General features: G+C 60.9%; 1 protein-coding gene across 1 annotated transcript; it reads right to left on the bottom strand.

The window, feature by feature from the left end:
- Positions 1-12,953: 12,953 nt before the first annotated feature.
- Positions 12,954-24,312, bottom strand: LOC123640622 (nematocyst expressed protein 3-like). The gene is given in 7 exon segments (XM_045555210.1): positions 12,954-13,468; positions 13,803-13,967; positions 14,120-14,560; positions 22,926-22,950; positions 22,953-23,108; positions 23,551-23,676; positions 24,273-24,312. Coding segments are annotated over 7 exon segments (1,125 nt in total). The 3' UTR covers positions 12,954-13,296.

Below are 24,312 nucleotides of genomic sequence, written 5' to 3'. Positions count from 1 at the left end.
GGGACATGGATCGTTCCTCCAAACACCCAGGCCTGGAGCTCCTCCAGAGGTGGGGCTTGGGGGGCGTGTGCTGAGTCAAGGCAGTGACTGTCAGAGGCTGACTGGGGCTTTCCAGCTAACCTCAGAGCCCTGGGACCCAGGTCCAGCCGAGTGGCTCGTCTCCCTGCCCTTCACCTGCCCCTGTCATTCTGAGTCCACTAGCCCAGGACGCTGCTAGCCGGCCCTCTTTAACCTGGTGCGATGGCCTGAGAGAAGCAGGAGTTCTCCTGGGGTTGGACATCATCATCATTATTATTATTGATGTCACTTTCAGGGGATTTAACTGAGGAATGCTCAGGAGCTCTGCAAGTCACTGTCAGTCACCTGCGGTACGCCCCGTGCTGCACTACCTGTCTCCTCTTGGCGCTGACTCTCCCTCGCGGGTGATATTCCTATTTTACGTGGGGAACTCAGAGATTCGGGGATGGCAAAGCCTGTGCCTGAGTCACACAGCTCGTGAGTGCAGAGCCCGATGTCACCACTGGCTTCTGACCGTGAGACCCGCACGAAATCCCACCACCTCTGCAGACCAGTGCCTGGCTTGGCCTTGGGCCGGGATGTGATGGTGACCTTGAACCACCGCTGCTGGTAGACTCCAGGTCTTTCCCAGCCCAGTACGAACCAGCCGGGAGACTCCTCCCTGAGGGATGCAGCCCCTGCTTTCCCTGACCCGGAGTGCACACCTGAGCAGGCTGACCTTCCTGCCCCTCTCTCGGCTCCTGCCAGCCTAAGGGCCTTTCCAACCCCTGCCCTTTGTCTGCACCCAGCCCCTCTCCTCACCTGGACGCCCCCTGCATCTAAGACTCACGGGCAGCCCTCGGCCCTTGCCCAGAGGCTGCTCTGCCTCCACGCCCACCCACTCCCTGTGCTCTCTCCGCAGCGGCCAGGCCCAGTCCCCAGTGCTCCAGCGTATGGAACAGTGCAGGGGCACGCTGCCCCCTGAGGGGGAGGGGCAAATCCCACAGCTTCAGCGGCCCCCAAGGCAGCCTCTAGAGGAAGCACGGGGGTGACCACCTCAGCCCATGCCCACAGTGGGGGGCTCGGTGTGCTGTCCATGCCCAGGCTCTGCCATGGTGTTCCCCACCCAGGCCTGGGATGCTGGGGACAGAGCTTCGGGCGCTGAGGGCCTGAGGCCGTAGCTTGCTCCCGAGCGGAGGAGAGGGGCAGACGCAAGGCCTGCGTAGGGGGGCAGGTCAGGGGCGAGGTGTTGCTGGAGCACGGCCTCTGCACACCCCCCACGGCTTTCCCCTCAGGAAGCGTCTGGAGGCCGAAACAGATCCTGTATTTCCCGGAGAAGTTTGTGGCCACGCTGAGGGCTGAGAGCAGCCTCCTCATGCTAGCCCAGCCTGCAAACCTGCCGGTCTTCTTTTCTGTGGATGTCAGGATGAGCACCTAGATTTTCTATGTCTTTAAGAATCGTCTTGGCCATTCTTTCTATTTAGAGATGGGGCTTTCTCTGTCACCCAGGCTGGAGTGCAGTGGTGTCATTGTAGCTCACTGCAGCCTCAAACTCCTGGGCTCCAGCAATCCTCCTGCCTCAGCCTCCCAAAGCACTGGGATTACAGATGTGAGCCACCATGCTCATCTCGTCTGGGCCATTGATTTCTTTAGAAAATTCTCATTCTTTATGGATTAGTGGATTGTCTGGCCTGAGATCTTTTTGCGGAACCCCCACTTATTTGCCCATGTTCTGAGTCCCTTTGATCTTGCCAGGCCCTACGGGCAGGTGGAAGTAACGGTACATCCCAACACGAACATGCAACATTCTCTACCAGCCGTCGGGCTTGGGAGTTTTCTGAGCACTTGCACATGCACGGCTGTGCAGTCCCTGTGAGGACAGCTGCCCAGGCTCTTTCATCCGGTGTGCAGATGAGTAAACCGCATCTCAGGGTGGTGAGACTGGACTCCGGCTCCAGACCCCAGGCTGCTGTGTCCGTGGCCAGCCCTCAGCAGGCGCTGCAGAAGTGAGGGGCACGGAGCCCACGGGGTCCCCTGGAGGGGTCTGATCTCACGCTGGCGTCTTTCGCCTGCACCTCTCCCTTGCCCCTGCCTCACCACGTCGCCAGGGCAGTTCCTGTTTGCTCCCAGGTCCCTGCATAAAATGTCCTGGTCCCTTTGTCCCTGCCTTCTGGAGAAAGTGTCAGAAGAATGAACTCACAGGCCTTGGTTCCATCTGCAGACACGTGGGTCAGACTCGAGGGGCTCCTGGAAGCTCCTGCCCCCTCTGTGGGTCCCGTGTGTGCTAGAAATGGCAAAAGGCAGGACAGGAGCTGTTCGCGTGTGTGCACTCTTCTGATGGGTACAGGGTGGAGGGCAAGAAGATGGGGACACGGGGCAAAAGACCTCCATCCTGACCCACTGGGACTGTCTATCTTGGGGAGCATTAAGCAAAGTCCCGACGCACGGGCCTCCCACAGGCAGGTGAGAGAGTCGGCCTCAGAGGCCCCAGGGCTGATCTGAGCCACCTCCAAGCTTCACGCTGAGACTCAAGTCCGGGACTCGAGGCCGGGGCACCCGAGGCCTTGTTTGTCTCCCTCAGGGACGGAGCTGAAGACCGTCGAGGGCTCCCTCTTTCAGAGCCACATTGACAACAGCAGCCTGTCCAAGGGAGAGGTTCTCTTCTTTGTGTGTCACCCATCAAATCACCACCTGCAGGCACAGCACTAGGTTAGACTCGGGAAGGAATAGAGAGCAAACTCCTTGTGTCCTCAGGCAGGCTAAGACCTGAGGATGCAAAGCACAGACATATGTAAGCACTTAGCCCTTGCAACAGCGTCCTAGCTCGGGAAAAGTAATCTTCAGGCCCGGGCGGAGGGTCACAGGGACGGGTGTTAAGGTGCCTCACAGACACAGAGAGGGACTCCGAGTCCTCACCACCTGACTCTCTCTTTCTCCTGGCGCATTTTGCCTCTGGGGTTTTGGACAGAAGTAGGAGGCTGACTTGCAGGCTGCCCTGGGCAGGAACCTGGCGGGGCTGGTCAGCGTGTCCCCCTCTCGCCTTCCCGCTGGGGCCTGGGGTTTGACTGCAGCTCAGAGCTTTGCTCAGCCCAGGCCTGCGTGCCCGGTGCTGTCCCAGGTGGGCACAACCACTGCCACTTGATCCCAGCGTGGCACAGTGACTGCTTCCATGGCCGGAGTGCTGCGTTCCAGGTGGCGTGCCAGGTGCTGTGGCTCTCAGCTAGGGCATCCTGTTGCCACTGGTGACCAAGGAAACTGAGGCTCAGAGAGGCCACCTCGGGAAGGAGATGCGCACGGTCCCCCCCGCGCGGGCCTGCGAGTGTGGCGGAGCTGGCGTCCGAGCCCAGCCTTCTCTCCATCCCACCTGCCTCCTCGTCTGAAACCTTGACTTACCCTTCTTGATCCTTGTCACTGCCGTGGTCCCTGTCAGACAGGCTGGAGACCAAGTGTGTTCGGCACTTTCTCCCTCCACGTCCCACAGCGCCAGGCCGACCGCCTCGTACAGCTCCAAGCTCCCCCCACCCCGCAGCTGCGACTAGAGGTAGGGCCTGTCTCTCGCGCGCGTCCCTCCACTGCCCTGCTTCCCTTCTGTCCCCTCCCCTCCTGCGCCTCGCGGCCGTCTGCTGGGTCTCCACTGCGGGCTGGACCCTGCACCCCTCACCTCTGCCTTCCAGCCAAGGCCTGGCACGCGCGGTACACGCCGCCTTCCCCCCGCTCCAGGCCACTCACCTCCCTCACACCTTGGCCCACAGGAGTTCTGGGTTTTGGGTCCATTCTTCCAGGCACAGCTTAGATGCTGTCACCTGGAAGGAAAGCAGAGGGGACGTAACTCTTCCTGAGCACCTTAGACAGCCACAGGCCTGCGGGGCCGAGGACGTGTCTGGGAGGTCGGGCAGGGGGCCCCTCCTGGGGAAGCAGCAGAGGAGGGGCGGCCTCCAAAAGGGGAGTGACTCGGTGGGTCGCAAGGAGGCTCCGGGCGCCTCGGGAGGGGCAGCGTGTTGTGCTCCCTGGGTGGAGGACAGTGGCCACCTTTGTTTATAACATGGACACGGCAGCTTGCGCCACGTGCGTGCCTGCAGCTGGCCGGGTGTGGCAGAGAGGAACCTGCCCCCGGCCTGGGGCCTGCCCTCAGAGCACTGCAGAGGCCCTGGGTCCCCAGGCTCCTTGGTGCAGAGTGGCCTTACTGGGGTGGAGGGAGGTGGCAGAGACGGCAGAACTGTCCCCCACCGCTGCTTCCGCCTCTCCACTGTGCTCTCCGTCCCCACTCAGTGTTTGGGCTTCGCAGCGCAATAGGAGTGTCCTCCCAGGTGACTGAGGGCGAGTCAGGAGGGTGGCAGGGCCAAGCTGGCAGCAGGCCTGGGCAGAGTGTCCGCTCCTCATGTGCGGGCTGGACTTCAGGGAGGCCTCCTGTCCCGCTCTGCAGCCCTGTGGACTCGGGCCAGGCCCGGCCCCGCTTCCCTGCTGACGCACACTGGAGCCTAACTCAAAGCTCCCACCACGGCCAACCCGGACGGCAGGGTCGTGCTGAGCCGCCAAGGCACCTGGGTGCTTCCTGGTCGGCTCTGTCGCCAAGCAAGCGCCAGCCTGGAGCCCAGGAGCCAAAGTACGAAAGGGGTCTGCCCGTCCCTCCCGGCCCCTTCCTGGGCTAGGAGGAAACAGGGTGGGGGCAGGGGACACAGAGGTGCTGGCAGGGCAGGCCCTGGGGCCTGTGGCCTGGCGGGGACGGCGAGGGGGCTTCGGTTGGAGCCGCGGGTCCGTCACCGTGGGGCCGTGGGGCTCGGGCCGGGGTCTGTCTCTCCGGAAACCTCAGTGTCCTTCTGGAGAAGGGGGACGATAAGGGTAGGTCGTCCTGCAGATGAATGGGATGTCATTTGCTGGCTCTTGTGCCTCGTTCAAGGACCCGCCCCCGAGACCCCCCGGAAGCCTCCGTGGCCCGCGCCGCCCTCCCCGCGGCGCCGCCGTCTGTTCCCGCCGCCCCGCCCCGCCCCGCCCCGCCCCGCTCCCGGTGCCGCGCTCGGCCGGGCGGGCTCGGCCAGGCGGGGGCTCGGCCGGGGAGGACACCAGCCCCGGCCTCGTGTGCCCCTGGTGCTGGGATGGCACAGGGAACAGGAAGGGTGAGCCCTCAGGCCTCTGCCCTGTCGCCGTCCCCAACCCGGAAAGAGGCCGGCTCAGGCAGGCCGCAGTGTCCACTAGGTGGCGCTGCTGCACGGCGTCGCGGCCTGCGCTGGGCCCGCGGGCGGGCGGTGGGCCCCCGCTGCGACCCCCGCGGCCGCGACCCCTGCTGTGACCCCTGCTGTGACCCCCGCAGCCGCGACCCCCCCCAGCCGTGACCCCCGCTGCGACCCCCGCCGCGACCCCTGCCGCGACCCCCGCAGCCGCGACCCCCGCTGCGACCCCCGCAGCCGCGACCCCTGCTGTGACCCCCGCTGCGACCCCCGCAGCCGCGACCCCCGCAGCCGTGACCCCTGCTGCGACCCCCGCAGCCGCGACCCCCGCAGCCGCGACCCCCGCAGCCGTGACCCCCGCTGCGACCCCCGCAGCCGCGACCCCCGCAGCCGCGACCCCCGCTGCGACCTCCGCAGCCGCGACCCCCGCAGCCGCGACCCCCGCAGCCGCGACCCCCGCTGCGACCCCCCGCAGCCGCGACCCCCGCAGCCCCGCCGCAGTCTCGCTCCCGTCCCGTGCTCGGTGCCGCTCCGCTCCGTCACCCACCACAGAACTAGCAACCGCTCACACATTCGTTTTAGTACATGTTTTTATGAACGTATTATACTTTCATTGTAGAAGGCAGAGACAAGCAAAAACAGGAAAAAATCATAATTCTGCCAACAAATGGTTCATTTTGGTGTTTTCTATGCATAATTTTCACATATGTGCATACGTATTTTAAAAACAAAACAAAAATGATCTTACCTCTACATGCTGTTATGCTTTTTTCACTCAGCAACAAAGTGCCGTAAACGTTTTTCCTTGACAGCAAGTATGCACTTATCGCCCCATACTCTGGCTGCACTGTGCTAGTTACATGGATTTGTTTATTTAGAGACAGGGTCTCGCTCTGTCACTCGGGCTGGGCTGCAGTGGCTTTATCACAGCTCACTGCAGCCTCCAACTCCTGGGCTCAAGCAATTCTCCCTTCTTAACCTCCCGAGTAGCTGGGACTACAGGTATGTGCCACCACACCCAGCTAATTTTTTAAATTTTTAGTAGAGATAGGGTCTTGCTATGTTGCTCAGGCTAGTCTCAAACTCCTGGCCTCAAGCAATCCTCCCACCTCAGCCTCCCAAAGTGCTGAGATTACAGGCATGAGGCATCACACTCAGCCAGATATATTATATTTCATATAACCACTCCTCTTTTGTTAGGTATTTACGCAACCTCCAGTTTTTCTCTGTTTTAAACAATACTATGATAAATATAACTAAAACCCCACACAGTGAAGATTTCGTCTTAAAAAAGGACTTACTGAATGAAAGGCTGTTGAGAATCCAAAAGCTGTGGTTCCCAGCCCCAGCTGCCTGTAGCTTTTTTACTTTTACATTTTTTGGTGTGTAGATTCATAGATTTTAATTCATTCAACATATTAAAGTTATTTATAGTTATTTTACTGTTTTTAAGGCTCAAGTTGTCTCCAGCTTGGCCAGTGGGAGCCTCTCCTGCTGCCTCTGGTCCTCAGGGCGCAGCCCCATCAGCCCCGCGTCCCAGCGCGGCAGCGCCCCGGCCTCCTTGTCGCCTTCTTGCCCCAGAGCTGGGACTCATTCATCACTCTGAGGTATCTTGGTTTCCTTTAGTGGGGAATGATATTTAGAAACAAGATCTGGGTGTCCAGGTATTTGTAGTGCTCCTAGATTATCACTGTTCATAGGACATTTCAGTAGACCTAGGAAATATGTTTTCAGAAGTCATGAATCCATATGATATTTCCAAGTAAAATCAAATAAATAATTTATTTGACCTTATATTGTATCTCTTTCTCCTAAGCTGAACATTTGGTTTCCTATTACATTGACACAGTTACTTATCTGCTCTATCCTACAATATATATCTATAAAATAGTCTCAAAATTACAATACCAGTATTACTTCCAACAATAAATCTGATTGCAGTTGCATTTCTTTGCATTTATGTTTTGCCCTTAGAGTGTATCCCACTAAAAACGTATTATCACTGGGCTATAAAGTTGCTTGAGAGCAGGCTTTTCTCTGTGTGCTTATGTGGCTAGTTTGATAAAAAGCAGACTTTTTTGTTTCATTTTGCTTTCAATGTTAGAATTTGCTTTTTTCTTTTTTGACTTAATTATATTTGTAAAATATGTAAACAGCTGTGTGGTGCAGAAGTCAAAACTATATGAAAAGATATATTCAGGAGAGTCTCCCTTGCATCCCTCTCTAATCTCTGGGTAGACTCCCTAAATATGCGATTCTTGGGTGAAAAAGTATATTTAATGTGTTAAATATTGACAGATTCCCCTTGATAAGAACTTTACTATTCTGTAGCCCACCAGCAATGTCTAAGAATAATCGTTTCTCCACTCAGTGATTCAACTGTTGGGTTTTTGCCAATTTGACGTGAAGCCCTAGAGATTCTTATTCAGTAGTTTGGGCTGGGGCCTGGCCCTGTGTGTTTTGATTTATTTATTTACTTACTTTTTTTTTTTTTTTTTGAGACCAAGTCTCACTCTTTCCCCCAGGCAGGAGTGCAGTGGCATCATCACAGCTCACAGTAGCCTCCAACTCCTGGGCTCCAGCCATCCTCCTGCCTCAGCCTCCCGAGTAGCTAGGACTACAGGTGCATACCACTGCACCCACATAATTTTTTTAATTTTTTGTAGGGATAGGGTCTCACTATGTTGGCCAGGGTGGTCTCAAACTCCTGGCCTCAAGCGATCCTCCCACCTCAGCCTCCTAAAGTGCTGGGATTACAGGTGTGAGCCACTGTGCCCAGCCGTGTGTATTTTTAAATTCCCACTGGTGATTTTGACGCATGGCCAGCGTTGAGAATCAAATTGTTTAATTTCCTTCGCTGTTCCTACAGGCAGTTGAAGTGAGACTGCCAACACTGGATGTCATCAGCAATTCCTTCTCTTTTTGCCAATTTGCTACCAGCCTTTTCTTTTATCTTTTTCCTGTTCGTGTGCACTTGCTGCCTCTTCCCTGCCCCGCTCAGGCCTGGGTTCCTTTCCCCTGGTCCTCTGGGCAGTCACAAGGCCTCGACGTTGTGGTCTCCAGGTGTCCGACTTCCAGGAGCAGCTGCTGGCCTGTGCCAGGGTGGTGGATTTCCCTGTGGGGAGGAGCTGTGTCCTGGGAGGGCCGCCCTGGCCTCTGCCATGTGAGTGTGACACACACTGTCACCGGGCCGGGGCTGAGGAGACCCCAGGGTGAGAGCCCTGTGCCGGCTCCCTCGGAAGCTCCGGCCCCTCTGCTCAGGGTGCTCATGCTCTGCCCGCCATCCGCGCTGCCAGTCCGACTGTGGGGGCTGTGAGTCGCTCTTCCTAGTCTGGAAGATGGGGAAGTGCCCTTGCTGGACTCTGTCTTGTAGAACATTTGCACCTTCGGTTTCCAGCCCCTCCCTGGGTCTCACTGCGTCACGCGATCCCTGTCGTCTGCAGCAGGGTCTCTGACCAGCTGCCAACCGCAGGAATTCATGCACTGAGAAGAGAGCTGCCCCCTCCCCCACCAGCCTGCCCACCAGGCCTCGGCGGGAGGGGGAATTCTTGGAGGGGCCGGGCAGGGGGAGCAGTGTCTGTCTAGCTCCTCCCACCCCTCACGTTCGGCTGCTGAACAAGGTTTCTGAAAACCTCCCAGCATCCCTTTAGGGCCAAGTGCACAGAGAGCTGCGTGTCTCCGTGCTCCTCTTGCCCCCGGGTCAGGTCTTGGGGCATCTCCAGGGGCGTGCCTGTGGTGCTCAGCGCCTGACCTGCCACAGCAGGTGCCCGTCAAGGCACTGAGGGAGGGGGGACTCGGTGCCATGGCAACGGGGGTCATCTCTGGGCCCGGGAGGGGTCGGGGAGGTGACCCTAGCCATCAGCAGCAGGGCTGTGTTGGGTGGGAGGGCGGCACATTCCACCCTGATTCCCGCCCAGGGGGAGCCACTGGGCAAATCCTCCTTCCCTGCTGTGGTCACACCGTGGGGCTCTGTCCTGGGTTTTGAGCCCCAAGATTAAGAAGCCATTTATGGGGGTGACTTCAGGGGCTGCTCCATGGGGGGCCCTTGATCTCCCTTCCTCAGATGGGCGAGGCAAGTCAAAGCCTCCGTAACCTGTGCAGCGTGGTTCCCAGAAGGGGGGTCTGTTTCCTCCCCCCATGAGCAGCAGCGCTGGGTCTGCACCTGCAGGGAGAGGCCTGTCCGCGGTGGGGGCAGCGTTTCGGCAACTCTGCATCTGGCCCTGGAGAGCAGGTGGGCTGCTACCCAACCACAATGCCACCGGGACCCAGGTTCTTGGCCTAGCCTGGATCCTGCTGAGCAAACCCTTTCCAGGTGGCAGGAGGCCTGAAGAGTGGTACATGCAGCAGCTGGTGGTGCGCGGTGAGGACGCCACACACCCTTGCTCGAGGCTCCCCCCCACCCCCGGCACGTGGCCATGGTGGGCATGCCCCACGCCAGCCCAGGTCTCCAGAGCTCCAAGACAAGGTGGTCTACCTGGTCAGCCCCTGTGAGGCCTCCAGTGCTCCAGAACACGCGAGGGCAGCACGGAGGGGGGTCACCCTAGGCTGGGATGGTGAGGCCTCTCCACTGGGCCTTCCCCCGACCCATGTTGCCCATCCACTCAGAGGTCTGGCTGCACCTCCACACCCTCTCAGTCTCTGTGGGGTTCTGTGGCATCTGCTGCTGTCATTGGCCCTTGAAGCCTCCTAATCTGGAGCCCTGAAGCCTGGCAGGGTCCTTTCCCAGGGAGAGCAGGGACACTAGGCAGGAGGCGGGAAGGAGCCCTCACAGGCCCAGAGCCCAGGGGGGGCCCCGGCGAGGAGCATCTGAGTGGAGGTAAGCCAGCCCGCCGCTTGCCGTCCAGGTAGGCGGCTGCAGAATGTGGTGGCAGGAAAGAGGGGCTCACCTGCCCCGTCCCCCACCTGAGGGCTGAGGAAGGGGAGCGGACCCTGTGGAGACGTACCATGCGGGAGGCAGGTCTGCCGAGGAGCTCCAGCCTGTGCCCGTCCAGGCAGGGCCATCAGGCCCCCGTGGGATTGTGCCAGCACAGCACTCGCGACCGGGCCGCCAGCCTGAGTCTGAGAGCGGTGGAGGTAAAGCTCCCTCTGGCCCTGCCTGGCTGTTATGTGGAGGGTCAGTCCTGCCCCCTGTCCCCCAGCCTGGTTTCCCACTGCCTTCCTCCCCCCAGGTCGTCAGCAGAGCCTGTCTCTTCCTGATGCACAGCCACGCTGCTGGCGCCAGGCCCCCCCTCTGCCCTGCCCACTGGGCCTGGCCTGCAAGGACACTGCCCAGGGAGGAGACGCCAGGGGTGAATGTGGCATGCAGGACACTGTCAGGATCCAGGCACAGGCAGGGGAGCCTGTGGGAGACGACTAGGCTAATTGTGAAGAAACAGGGGTCCCTGCCATCCTCTGGCCCATCCCAGGACAGCCCCTCCCTGGAACTGGGTCTTTCTTCCCGCCCAGCCTGGCTGGAGCAGGTTTCTTGCAGCGTCTCTGCCCTGCCCACCTTCTTAGGCCCATCTGTTTCTGCCCTTTCTAACTAAAACAAGCTGTTCTAGACCTTTCCCCTTCTCTTCTAAATTTAAAATGTTCCCCATTTCCAGCTCCTGCTGGCCCTAGGGCTCCCCCTGCCCAGGGCCTTCTGAGCACCCCCAGCGGCCCCTGCCCGGCAGCAGCACCTCCCTCCCTCGCAGCCACTGGAGCGAACTCCAAGACACCTCTCGCCTGACACCAGCAATTGTGCCAAGGGCCCTTAGGCTCTCAGTAGGACTATTTTTAGAGAACCTGTGTCTGTCACTGAGATATTTTTTTCTATGGGAAAATATCCCTCCCTCCCGTCTGCAAGAGCTGCCCCTGCTGGCTGCACCTCACCTCTCTCTGACCCAGAAGAAGGGGCCTTCGTGCCCGGCATGCTCTGCCTATCGCCGGGAGCCTGGGGCGGGAGGACAGTCGCTGGCTCTGAGCGGACGAGCGCACCCCGCACGGCTTCTGTTCCTCCATTCAAAGCCCGCGCTGGTTTCTGTGCAGCGCGTGGCTGTGCTCCTCTCCCGCCCGAGTTGCTCTCATCCCTCCGCGTCTCTTCAGGGAAGGGAAGAGCACTCTGGGGAGGGGTGGGCGCCCCGGCAGCGTGCAGTCTCCAGCCAGTGTCCTGTCCTTGAGGAAGGTCCCAGCCCCTCCCAGGGAGGGCAGCAGCCGGGCCTGGCCTGGGGAGGGCGTGTGGCAGAGGCCCCTGGGCCACAGTCACCCTCGTCCTGTCCCTGCAGCGTGAGGGGCAGGCAGGGGTGGGACAGACGCAGACACTGGGCTGAAGGCGCTTCCAGCCCCGACCCGGGTCCTTTCCCAGAGATCCCTGGCAGGGAGGAGGCTGCAGTGAGGGAGGCTGGAGGGCACCAGTCCACCCAGCCCACGGAGACCACAGGCAGGAAAAGGCGGGAGAATATGCAAGATGCAAAATGGCCCCAGGCCCAGGGAAGGCGGCTTGTTAAAGATCCCAGATCAGGTCCCCAGCTCGGCCTGTGGCTCTCACTGCAACGCAGAAGCCCAGGTGGGGGCTCAGTGGCACACGCGTCCCCACCCGAGACACTCCCCAACGCTCCACAGCCACCGTGCGCACCACCAGCTCTTGGAGCTTCAGTCTGTCCCTGCACCCAGCACCGGGCACTAACAGACGACGGTGACATTGGAGGAGCACACTCACAGCCACCCCGCGAGACAGCAGCGTGGGCAGGACTTCGGGCTGCCAGGGTCCAGGCACCGTGCGATGCCAGCGTTCGGGCTTCACAGCAGAGGCTCAGGTCCCCTGTCTCCCAAACATCTCAGGCCCATGACCGTCCCTGGACGGCTCTCGGCAGGGTCGACGCAAATCCTCCCCGTCACGGCTGCTGCCGGCTGAGCTTGGAGAGGAAACCTCCACTAAGCAGGCCCCACACCAGGAAGGGGCCCAGGCGGGGCTCCTTCCAGCAAGCGCCCGAGAGCCAGTGGGGGGCGGGGGGCTGGGGGGCGAGCCCCAGGGAGGGGTGGGCGGAGAGCACCCGGACCGCCCCTGCTGGTGTGGGGGCCAGGGGCTGTTTTGCTTCGAGCCTCCTCCTGCAGTGGCCCCCGGTCCCCTCACCTTGTTCCTGCTCCTTCTGTCCTCCAGCTGTGCCCGGGGGCGCTGGCTCCAGCAGAGCAGCCCAGACACTGGGGGGTCGGCCACCTCCTCAGGCGCTCCCTGGACTGGGGCTGGGAAGGGAGGAAGGGCTGCCCAGGCGGGGCTGGGCTGTGGGGCGGCCTCGGGTGGAGCTTGCAAGTGTCCAGGCGCTTCACCTCCGGAGCCTGGCTGGGAGGAGGTGCCCCAGGTGAAAGAGGGCGTGGTGGTGCAGCGGGGCCTTCGGAGAGCGCACGGCGCCCGGACTTCTGCCACCCGGGCTCGGACGTCTTACGTGCAGGCGCTGCCTGTCCCCACCCGCCTCGTGGCCGGGTGCCACCCTGCAGAGGGGCCTGTGAGTTATCCACGTGCTGACACTGTCTCAGCCGGACAGTGAGCCACAAAGGGTTTCTGTGCCATTGCTGGATGCTGGAGATAGATCGTTTCAGGGACACTGAATATTTTGTTGCTGTGGTTTTCCATTTTTTTAGTAGATCCTTTTCTTCCATTGGTTTAACTGGGGATGGAGGACCCAGAGCCCCACTGGCCCAGCTCCCAGCACCCTGGAGGTCAGAGCTGCAGAGCTCTACACACAGCTTGAAAACCACTATTTTGCAAACCCAGTGGAACACGATATTTGAAATGAGAACTATTCTGAAAATATAGAATTTATGACCATTTAACAAACCTGCAGAAGATCCTTCAGGAATCCAGAAATTTGACAGGTAGAGGTACCCTCAAATAAAGCCCCCCCACCTGCACGGTCCCCACCTGCAGGAGACACGCGGCTGGCGCCTTGGCCTGCAGGGGCCGTGGTCTGGGGGGCGGCGCTGACCAGCCCTCAGGAGCTGGGGGCGGCAGTGGTACGTGGTGGAGGTGGGGGCAGTGGGGATGCGGTTAGCACCCCATCTTCTAAGTCTGACGTGGGAGTGTGGGAAAGAGGTGCAGGGAAGAAGGTGGCGGAGCAGGGAGCTCCCTAGCCCCTCTCCAGCCTAGCGCCCAGCCCACCCGGCTTCAAAGGCCCGGCTACCTCTGTGTGGAAGGTGGCGCTGCTGGGATGGGGCCGGGGCAGAGGGGCGAGGCCCAGGCCCTGGTTGGCGCTGGACGTGAGGCCATCAGAGGTGCTGGGCAGGTGGGGCCGTATGTCGATTTCACACACCCGGCCCAGGTCTGGCAGTTAGAAGTGGTTCTCTGGGACCTGCAGGGTTAGGTGGGGGGTTGTGAATGGTGACAGGGACCTGCAGGGCAGCCAGCAGGGCCTCATGCACACCCCTTGGAGCTGAATGGAGCCCTCGCCTGGAGAAGAGCCCTGGCAGGCTCCCTCCTCCCAGCCACCCTCCCCACCTGCTGCTCCAGCTAATCTCTCTTGCTGATGGACAAGGACATGGAGCAGGCTCTCCTCCGCACTGTCTCCCACTGCCTCGCGGGCACAGTGTGCTGGGACTCACAGGCCCCCTGTGCCAAGCTCACCGACAGCCGCTGGCTCCCAGCTCCGTGCTCCTGCTGCTGGGGTCTGCCGCCCTGGGGCCCACCTACGCCCCGCCAGGCCCCACAGGGCTGTCTGGCCACAGGCTCTCTGCGGTGTTGAGGAGCAGCAAGGAGCTGACGAAGCTGACGTTGCTGGGAAGACCACCGAGCCCCTCCCGGGCAGCGTCCTCAGGCTCCGGGGAAGCACTGCGACTTCCCCTGGGGGTGAGCTGGAGACAACAGGGGTGGGGGCGTCAGTGCCAGCCAAATCGACCCCACCTCCTCCCAGTCAGTATTGTCTTGGGGGCCAGAGCCCCAGGGTGGGCCTCAAGCCCCTCCCATCAGCGGGGCCCCCAGTGTGCAGTGGGTGTGGCAATCGGACCTGCAGGGCCCACCATCCTGGCAGGGTGCTGCCTCTGGATCCTGTGGTCCTGGGCGCCCCTGAAGATGGAGCCATGTTCCTGCAGGTGCCCTGCAGCCGGGCACTTGGCGCTGGAGAACAACTGTGGACCCAGGGGCTGCCTGAGGGGACCGAGAGGCTCCAGACAGCCGAGCACTGGGCGGCAGCCAGGACTGGGGCCGGGCCCGGGTCCCTGGGCAGGAGGAAAGCCCGAGGTCTGGCTGGACAGCAGGGACGGGGACATGGGCAACCTCAGACACGAGAGATGGAGGCCGTGCCCACCGGCCATGGACACAGGGCCATGCAGGCTGCCTTGATGGCTTCTTGCTGCCTTTGATCTTCTCAATCTTGGCCTGGGCCAAGGAGACCCTCCCCCCGATGGCCTGCACCAGGCTCTGCCTCAGCTCTGCTTGCTGGGAGATTCTGCCACAGAGAAGATCCCAGAGGCTGGGGCTGCTCCCAACCCCTGCCAAGACAGGGCCTTGGCCAAGGGCTGAAAATCAGTGCCACCTGCTTGTCAGGGCCACTCAGTGCTACCCGGTGACCTCTACAGGGAAGCTGTCGGCTGGAGGGTCTGGAGTTAACTGTCCTGAGTCCTCGGAGCTCTCTGAGGGGATGGGCAACCACCCTGGCCCCAAGCTGGCACCTGTGCCTGCCATCAAGCATGGGGCACACAGACAGAATCACAGTTGCTCACTTGTGCACAGCCGTGAACACGCACCCTTGCCACCATGTGAAGGGGGCAGCCGGGCCTCTGCAGAGGAAGCAGCTGGAGTTCGGTGAGGCCGAGACTGGCAGGGCTGGACCTAGATGCTGTCACCTGAGTTCAGACCCTAGCCCTGTGGACAAGGACATGCCCTGCACATCCCGAGTGGTGCACACGCTCCCTGTGGCCTGGCTGCGCACCTGCCCCCCCTCTCCGGGTGAGGGTGGGCTCCGCAGCACCAGCCCCCCAGTGTTTCCTGCCCGTGCCCGGCACTCTCATCGCAGGGCCTCTGCATCCACACGGCTGGCTCCTGCATGTCACTGAGTCCCCTCCTCGTGGAGGCCCCTGTGACCCGAAATGTGGAGATGCACCTTTCACTTCCCAACCCCCATGCCTGCTGTGCTGCTCCCCACGGTGCCGCCGGACAAGACACGTCTCTGGCCTGCGTCTGTGCCAGTCCAGGGGCCAGGGCTGGGCTTTGTTCCCTGCCGCATTCCCAGAGCCTGGCACGGTGCCCGACATGTGGTGGGGGCTCACTGGAGACTGAGGAATGACTGAGGCCCGGGGGCCTTACGCTTAAAGGTACACGGCCCCACTTGTGCCTGTCCACGCTATACAGCCACAGCAAGTGAACTCTGACTCCCAGGTGCCACGCTGTCCTCTGCCCAATCTCCCTGTGGCTCCTCGACCCCTGAGAACCTGAGTCCTTCCCACAACAGCCATACTCCACACCCAGGGTGGGCATCTCTCAGCACTCGCCTGCAAGAACGAGCTCACGAGAGGCACGAGAAAGGAGGGCCAGACGCACAAGTGCAGCTCACAGGGAAAGGTGGAGGGTGAGGCAGGGTGGCCAAGGGGCACCACTGACTCCAGGTTGAGAGACTCCGGGACCAGGAACCACTGGGATCTCCCTAAGGGTTGAAATCACAGTCAGGAATCTGGCCTGACCTGCCCAAACCACTCCCACCAACTCTGGAAGGTCTTGACCCCCAGGAAACCCACCTGACCAGCCAGTTTCACCATCCAGGGGTCTCCACGCCCTGATGAAGCCTGCCCTGATTTCTCCTGGCCCCTCATGTGTGGGGGCGCAGCAAGGTGGCGGCCGGAGTACAAGCAGCCCCCACGGCAGCTTGGTTTTCCCTGCAGCCATGCAGGCGGGGAAGGAGGGCTCCGCTTCCGTCCCTCGAGAGGAAGCAGCAGAGCACAGGCCCCGTCCCCCCTCGGGGAGAGAGGCTCCTCTGCTGCAAGGGCTACTCGAGCACACGCTGCTTTAATGCACTCCAGTTCCCAGGCAGCCACATTCTGCCCCTGGGCGCTGAAGCAACCTTCCCCGGTCACGTAGGCACGCGGCTCAGGGTCCACAGGGAAGTGGGGCCGCTGGGACTGGAGTCGGACAGCGGCTGCTCTGTTCTGGAGCTGACATCAAGCAGAGAAGGGCCGATTGCTCAGCGTGGCAGATACCAAGCTCAACAATGAGCCCTGGCAGATTTCTGGAATGCATCCTTAAACAGAAGGTCTGTAAGCATGCAGAGAAGGAGGAGGTGAGCCCCAGGCGCCAGCACTGTGCTCAGTTCATAACCTCTCTTCTTGTTTTTTGGCAGGGCTATTGGACTGGCGTCAGGGGAAACCCTGAAACACGCTGCACCTTGAGTCAGCAGGATTTTGATGGCTCCTCCCAAAGTCCCGTGTAAAGATGGAGCTATGGGGCTGGAGGTGAGTACGGATAGGAAAAGCCAGACCGGACGGACCACAGTTCGCACACGGAGCTGCTAAAGAGGAGCCTGACCCAGCCTCGCGCGGGGGGCACTGGCAGGGCCCCCCAGTTCATTTGGTGCCTGACTAGAAAGCTGGGGACGTCAGATGGGGGAAGGTCCAATGGCCCGCACGACAGAACCGACACTCCAATAATGCCGAAGAACAGAAGGAGGGATGCAACCCACAAGACAGAATTCCCAAGGAATGAATGTGAAGCTGCTTGGGGCTCAAACGAGCCAGTGCACAGATGCAGCAAGTGGAGGGGGCTTGGCTCAGCCGCAGTTCAGGTGAAGACAGGCCTGGAATTGCAGCTCAGGATAAGCTCAGGAGGGGCTAAAAGCCTGCGAAGCAGCTTGCAAAGGACGTGGGCTCTCGGGGCTTCCTGTGCTCCCCGCTCCTTCCCCGCCAGTACACGCCAGGACACGCTCTCCTGGAGGCACACGGGCGCCCTGAGCACCAGGCCCTCCAGGCACCAGTCTCGCCACACTGTGTCCCCTTACCCTGGGTCCACATTGCAGGAAGACTCTGAACTCCCCTGCAGACTGCAGAGTCTGTCCTGTCACTCTGTGTCTCTAGTGCCCAGGACAGGGCCTGACGCGCAACAAATACAGCTGAACAGAAAGTGATAAATGACCAAACACCCAAAGGAGGGTGATGAGGATGGCGATGAATGAGAAATCCATGTCATATGAAGACAACTGGAGGATGTTCTGGCTAAAGAGAAGAGTCTGCAAATATGATAACTCTCTTCAAATATCACAAATATCAGAAGAGCTGTCGGGTAGAAAATCGACTGAGACGCATTCCCTGCCACCCCCAGGGCTGCCGTAGGACCCATGGCTGGAGTTACGAGGAGTCAGACCTCCGTCCTCATACGGGAAAAGCTCTCAGGAACAGCGCGTAGCTTGGCAAAGCAATCAGATTCCCACCGGACACCACCTGTCTGGGATGCTCCCAGGGAGAGGCCCGCCTAGGGCGGGGGAGGGCAGGTGTGACTCTGGGGTTCCTTCTGTACCCCAGACCTGGGGGCTAAGTGCTGGTTTGCCGTGGACAAAGCCCCCACCTCTCCTACTGGCACACACCACGGTGCCAAGGGAGAGGCCAGGCCCAGAAGCAGAAAGAGCTTTCAGCGGGTTGCCGTCTCGGCGGGCCGGCGGTGGCTGGCGGGAGGCTGTGTGAGGAGGGGCTGCCGCTGCTTCGGGCTGGGAGGCTGATGAACAACGTCCACCACGGGGCAATTTGCCCAGATGCAGGAGAGAGCTGGCTCGCTCTGTCTGCTCAGAGCTCAGCCTCCACTACTGGTCGGGTTTCCAAGCATCCCTCTCTTGCCCCCTTCCTTCCCCTCACTGTTCAACAAATAACTTGAGTGTGTCCAACTTGTAAAGCACAGCGCGGGGCTGTGGGGCCAGAGATGAACCAAACAACACACACCTGCCCTCAGAGTGATTCAGGCCTCCCAGGAAGCTAAGGACTGAACATCGATAACCCTAGTGTCCCGCGGACCTGGGCCTCACGTCAAATTCGTAACGGTGCGAACCTGGGCAAGTCACTAATTGGTCTGTGCATACCTCAGCTCCTTTGGCTGAAAAATGGGATGGTAACTTCTATTTCATGGAATTCCTGTGAAGGGTCCAGTGAACGGACTCTGTGCAGGGCTCCTGGTCTAGCTACACAGCCTCGGGGCTCCGTTAACGTTGCTATTACTGCCCGTAAGCCTGGGAGGGACGCAGGGCCACGGGCACTCAGAGGAAGCCCAAACCTCTGCGTGGGTGGACGAGGGCGGGCTGGGGAGGCTGCGGGCAGAGGAGGCGGGCACTCTGCAGGAGAGCAGAGAGCGGGGCATCGGCGCAACGCACGCAGCTCCTCTGCCACAGCGCGAGGCTTTCAAGCAGGCTGGAAGGGACCACTCTCCTCCCAGCATGGCAGAGGGACGGCCAGGACGGGGCTTGGGCTCCCTCCCCACCATCTCCAAAGACCACCCCATTCCCCACGGGAACATTTCCTACAAAGCCAGGCAGGCTCCGGCCCCTGCAGGGCTGCCACTGGCCCGTCACAATCAGCGTGCCAGTCCCCAGAGGCTGCTGGGGAGGAGGGAGCACCCACTACTGACCCAGATTCGCTGTGCCTCCTCCCCTCGCCCTGTCCTAACCCTGGCGACGCAGACCCTGAACCTGCGCTCTTGTCTTCACCTTTATCTTCTCCACCCCCGGGGATGATTGAGAGTGATCTGTGCTGATGACGCAGCAGCTGAGTGCCGGGTGCCCTCAGGGCCGCCAGCTGCCAGGCAGTAGTGGGAAGGGGGCAAGAGGGATGGCGGAAGGAGGGAGTGAGGACTGCTTCACGGGGGAAGTGTCTGGGCTGGGGGCTGCCGGGGCAGCGGACGACAGCATCCCAGCTAGAACTTGCAAGAACTGGTCAGCTCTTCTTCCTGTGCCACCCACCCCTCCTGCTCTGTCAGCCTCGTCACGGGGAGCAGGCGACATCTCTGGGCAGGTATTTTGGGGCCTGGCTTCCCCCAGGTGAAGATGGGACAAATGGGGGGTCTGGGATCTGCGAGGCAGGAGGCGGTGGGGCCAGGAATGGCTGCGAGGGCCGGGGAGGCCCTGGCCCCACTGCGGCAGAGGCAGGGCAGGAGGAAGGAGCGCTGGCCTGGAACACCAACTTGCCCGCGAGCTCACCTAGCTGGGCCGCTGGGCACAGGCTCCAGAGGCGGGGCCGGGCCCGCGGTGGGCCGTGGAGGGACAGTGTCTGCCTCACTCACCTGTCTCCTGTCTGCAAGCGGCTTCCAAGCAGGAGGCGCCTGTGTGAGGGGGGAACCTAAGCTGCTCACATCCCACTGCAAAAGCCCATGAAGAGTAGGAAGCCCATGTGTTTGTCAACTGCTGCCGGGTGGGGGGACAGGGATGAGATGGGTGCCGGCCTCCCCACCCCACCCCCATCGCTGACTCCTCCTCTCCTCCATCCCCGTCCCCAATCTGTCACCGTATCCTGTCTGTTTCATGTGCGATGCCTCATCCAGCCCTGCCGCCTGCACAGCCCCTGGACGGCAGCCGCATCTCTTTCACATCCGGACGACAGTGACAGCTTCACAGGGCCCTAGAACCCGCTGTCCCCTTCTTGCACACGCCATGACGTCTGCCGGATGAGCCCTCCCAGAACTCTGTCCCATCACCTCCCTGCACAAGGACCTACCAGGGCTCCCTACGACCCCTGAGTCAAGCTCCAAGTCCTGCCCTGTCACGGGGATCGCCCCGGGCCCTCAACTTATCCCAACTTTTCACTCGTGGCCACGATGCCCTCCCCTGTCCGGGAGCACTCGCAGCACCGTGGAGACACCGAGGAACACGGGGGCACAGGACCACACCGAGGTCAGCTGTCGACACTTGTTCTGCAGGGAAGGGGCCGCGTGTAAGGGACAGGCAGCACGTCTGTGCTCCCCATGCCGAAGCAGCCCGTGACACGCTCTGTTCCAGGCCACATCCAGGCTTCCCTCCCAGCCGCACCCCCACTTCCAGCCTGCGCCAGGTGGGCTGCCCACCCACCTCCCCAGCGTTGCCCCTCCGGGACCCCAGCCCTGCGGGAAGGCGCAAGGGTCTCCTCTCCAGCCCCTCCTGCCTCCTCACTCAGGTGACAGCCCCCGTTTGCTCTGGGGGACCCGTCCTTCCCACAGGCTCAGCCCCTGTGCTTCGGGGGGCTGCACCTGGGGCTCAGGGCTGAAGCCACGACCCAGGTCTAAGCCAACCAGGGTGTCCCAGCCCCCGCCCCAGCAGTTGATTCCGGGTAGTCATGGGAACCAGGCCAGGCCACATGGGGCGAGTGTGACTCTGGAGGAAATGCTGGCCCAGCGGGGACCATTCCTCCCTGTGGGACCTGACCCTGCGTGCATGAGCCTGGCCCTCCTCGTTGTCACCTTGCCACCGCGGGAGCAACCCAGGAGCAGCACACTGACGTGGAGCGACCGCAAACCCGGGTCCTGAGGGCGTCACTGAAGCTGCTCGACTCTGAGGCCTGCTCTGCTGACTGGTTGCTTCCTGCTTCAGCCGGTTTGGTGCGTTCTGCCTGGCAGGTGTGGGCAGTTCTCACTTATTCCTCTCCTGCTCCGCCCCTGGAAGCCCAGGCAGGTCACGCTGCGTCGGAAGGCACCCGGCCCTGCGCTGTCCCACTGCAGACGCCAGGCGCCTGGAGGGCACCATGCCGCGCACACCGTCGGGATCCCTCGGGGTCCAGCATGACGCCAGCACACGGTGGCAGGTCCATGAGGGGACCTGGATCCCAGCTGTGAGGGAGCTGGACTCAGGCCCAGGCTCCTGAGAGGCACCTGTCTTCCCGGGGCCGTGCCAGCTGCTCACGGGCCGCAGCCACACTCAGCTGACTCAGCACGCCCGCCCCAGGGGGTGGCCCTCCTGCCCTCTCCCCAGCCCATCCCGGGGCACTGTCTACAAGGTGCCGAGTACCAGGATGGGGACGCAAAGTGGGCAAATATCCACCACCCCCCTTAGGGCAGGGTGAGTGTGCAGCCCGCCTTGGTGAGGACACAGCAAATTCCAAGGCAATGGCCTTGGTGCCTGTTCCAAGCCCTGGGCATGGGGTGGCTGTCATCTGAGGCTGCTGTGTCCTCTTGCTTAGGTGTCCCTTTGCACATTTAGCACAAAAATAAGCACAGAGGTGGCGTCTAACACTTCCTGTAAGTACCATCAGCAGGTTGATGAATGGCCACCGTGGGCAGCCAGTGGGCAGAGATGACACCGACAGAGAAGAGCTGGCATTTCCTGAATGCTCACCAGAGGCGGGCACTGCCCAATTCCTCTGCAAGTTCTAATTCACTTAATCTTTACCACAAGCCAGAGGAACGTACCATTATTATCACAATATTACCGACGAGAGCACTGAGGCTTAGGGGGGTTAAGTGACTTGCCCAAGCCGGATCTGAGCCGGGGGGTTCTGCTCCCGAGTGAGCCCTGGGCCACTCAGTGCACTTCCCCTTGGTTGTGGGCACATTCTGGACAGGCCGGGCAGGCCCGGGTGTCAGTGGGCAGGGAAGAAGCCGGAGAGTCTAGGGGCACCGAGTCCAGCTGGAGGCAGCGCCCCCCGCGCAGTGGGAAGGGCCCCGAGCGAGGCGGACTTCCAGCTGGTGCGGAGAGGAGACAGGCCGAGGCCGGAGCGGACGCAGGTCTGGCGACCTCCCAGGGTGGGGGGGGGGTGACCCAGACCCTGCGACAAACGCTTCCCACCGGATGGGAGGAAAGGCCCTGCGTAAGGCACAGGGTGGGCGCCGGGAAGGACAGGGGGCTGCGTGCCAGGTGCTCCCGGCCAGACGGGCAGGACCTGCTCCCCACACGCAGCCCGGACTCCGCACGGAGACCACTCCTTCCTGCTCGGTGGCCACTCAGGTCGGAGCTGGGGACACAGACACCGCCGCCCTGCAGCTCGGGACCGCCAGCGCCCGCCAGCCCCCTGTGCGCAGCCACACCGACCTCCTCTCAGGGCCTCCCGCCCCGGGGCGTTAGCTCATGTCCTTCTTTCCTTCTGGAATGTTCTTTCTGACGTACCCACTCACCCCTCAGATCTCACCATAAGCGTTGTTTGCTCACATACACCTCCCCCAGGCCCCCCAGGCCAAGCCAGGCCCCTGTCACAAGTCTCATGGCACCTCATGTCCCCCACATCAGCAGGGCCACAACCCCTGGGTCTGAACCCTGGCTATGCCGCTTGGCCAGGTGACTTAGCCTTCTGTGCCTCAGTCTCCTCATCTATAAAATGGGGTCACAGTAAGATCTCCTTGTGCCACATAGCAAGGGTTAAATGAGTGCATGCACTCAGAGCAAGGGTGGTGCGTGCTACATAAATATTAGTAAGCACGAACATATCATAAATGGGTCTTATCACAATTGTACTTAAATAATCATGCAATGGGTTATTTCAGTTTGTCTCTCCTGCCAGGGTACGTGCTCTAGTTGGGCAGGACGCTGCCTCATTCACTGCTGTACCTGCAGAGGTTAGCACAGTGCCTGGCACACAGCGGGGCTGAGTAGATGTTTGGCTGCAGGAGTGAGTGAAGGAATAAGCCCCGGTGGGAGAGCACAGCCACCACTGGGCCCTCGGGACACGCAGGGAGCCAGGAGGCCGAGGGGGCCGGCAGAGTGGGCTCTCGGGCACTGAGGAGCAAAAGCTTCTGCGCTGGGCTCCTGCCTTGGACCCCTCCAGCACAGGGAAGCCAGCTGGGAACCCCCAGGACCAAGAGTCAACAAAGGGGCTGCTCCTAGAGTGTGTGTTCCTGGGACTGGAGCGCGACTCCTGGGACCAGGGGAGCCCTCCAGTCAGCACCACCTGCTAAAGATGTCTGCAGAGACCTGAGGGCACTGCAGGAACCCACCACCTGCACCGTGGCATCCTCCCGCCGCAGGTCTGGCTGGACCAGGGGCACTGGGTAGGTCTGACCTGCCAAGCAGTGCTGGGTCCTCACAAGAGTAACGGTGCTTGTGTGCGGGAACTGGAGCATCAAGACCACCCCTGGCTCACCCCACCCACCCAGCACAGGGCAAGGCGGTGTCGAGAGACAGCACAGCCCTCATCCCACCCGCCTGCACAGGGGAGAGAGCATCTGGTGGGGGCCCGGAGCTCACAGGAGGAGGGATGCTTGTTGAGTGAATGAGGGAAGGAGAGGGAGGACCAGAGACTGGGGAGTTGGTAGGGGCAACAGAGGAGCTCAGAGAAGAAGCAACGTTTCTCGACTCTGTAAGGTGCGTGGTACCTGCCAGGCACCCTCCCCATACATGGTCTCAGTTCAACTCCCCACACTTGGATAAACAGGAAAGAAACCTGGCTGCAGAATAAAACAGGCTGGAAGCAGAGGGCCGGAGCGGGGAAGGGAGAGGGAACTGCCTGAACCAACTGCCACAGGGTTCCCGGCTCTGGAAAAGCACAGGAAATGTGCAGGCTTGGGTTCTCCCACCTGAACCCCTGAGGACCTCGGGGCCAACTCCTGAGATAGGCCAGGCCGTGGCCAGCGATCCAGGTGTGGGAGTGTGCAGGCTCTGCTCGCCCTGGCTAGAGCGGGGGCCAGGACCAAAGAAGGTTTCTGGGGGGAGGGGGGGTCACGCAGAAGACAGGAAGGAAAAGCACTCAAATTGCAAGGCGAGGGCAGAGTCTGTGTATGTTGGGTTTAATTAACTCCTCTCCCCGGTGCCACCACAGCAGCAATCACTGCAGACGGCGCTGATTTGATTGGCAAGAGACATGCCAGGCAGAATATTAAGGCACCAGGCACCTATAAATAGGCCTAATCACAGTGCCTCACTGGAAGATGGTGAGGAAGACATTAATCAGGCCTGGCACTGTGCCTCAGACCTGCTCTCCTAGGCCCCATACTGGGGCTTTTGGTTGCAATGGAAGTATGGGTAGGGCTGGGTTAAGTGCGACAGGAAGGCTTCATTTGGGCTTAAAGTACTGTGTGACCTTGGGTAATTTGCTTGCCCTCTCTGAATCTCTGATTCTTTCCATTTTCCATTCTTCAGACTGAGAACTGGCACTGCTCTCTAAGTGGTTCTTCCCAGTAACCATAATGGATATATCATACATAACATATCTCACAAACATCTTCACTGAGCTGGAGCTGCCTCGTTTCCCTCCTCTGGCTTCCCAGCTCTTCCTTCTACCCACCTAATTCTCTCCTACCCTCCTCGGAATAGCACTTTTCATGATCTGAGATGCCCAT

The sequence above is a fragment of the Lemur catta genome, chromosome 6 (assembly GCF_020740605.2).
Source record: "Lemur catta isolate mLemCat1 chromosome 6, mLemCat1.pri, whole genome shotgun sequence".
NCBI classification, from domain to species: domain Eukaryota; kingdom Metazoa; phylum Chordata; class Mammalia; order Primates; family Lemuridae; genus Lemur; species Lemur catta.
Note: the sequence above shows the minus strand (reverse complement) of the source record. Positions and strands in the feature narration are given on the sequence as shown.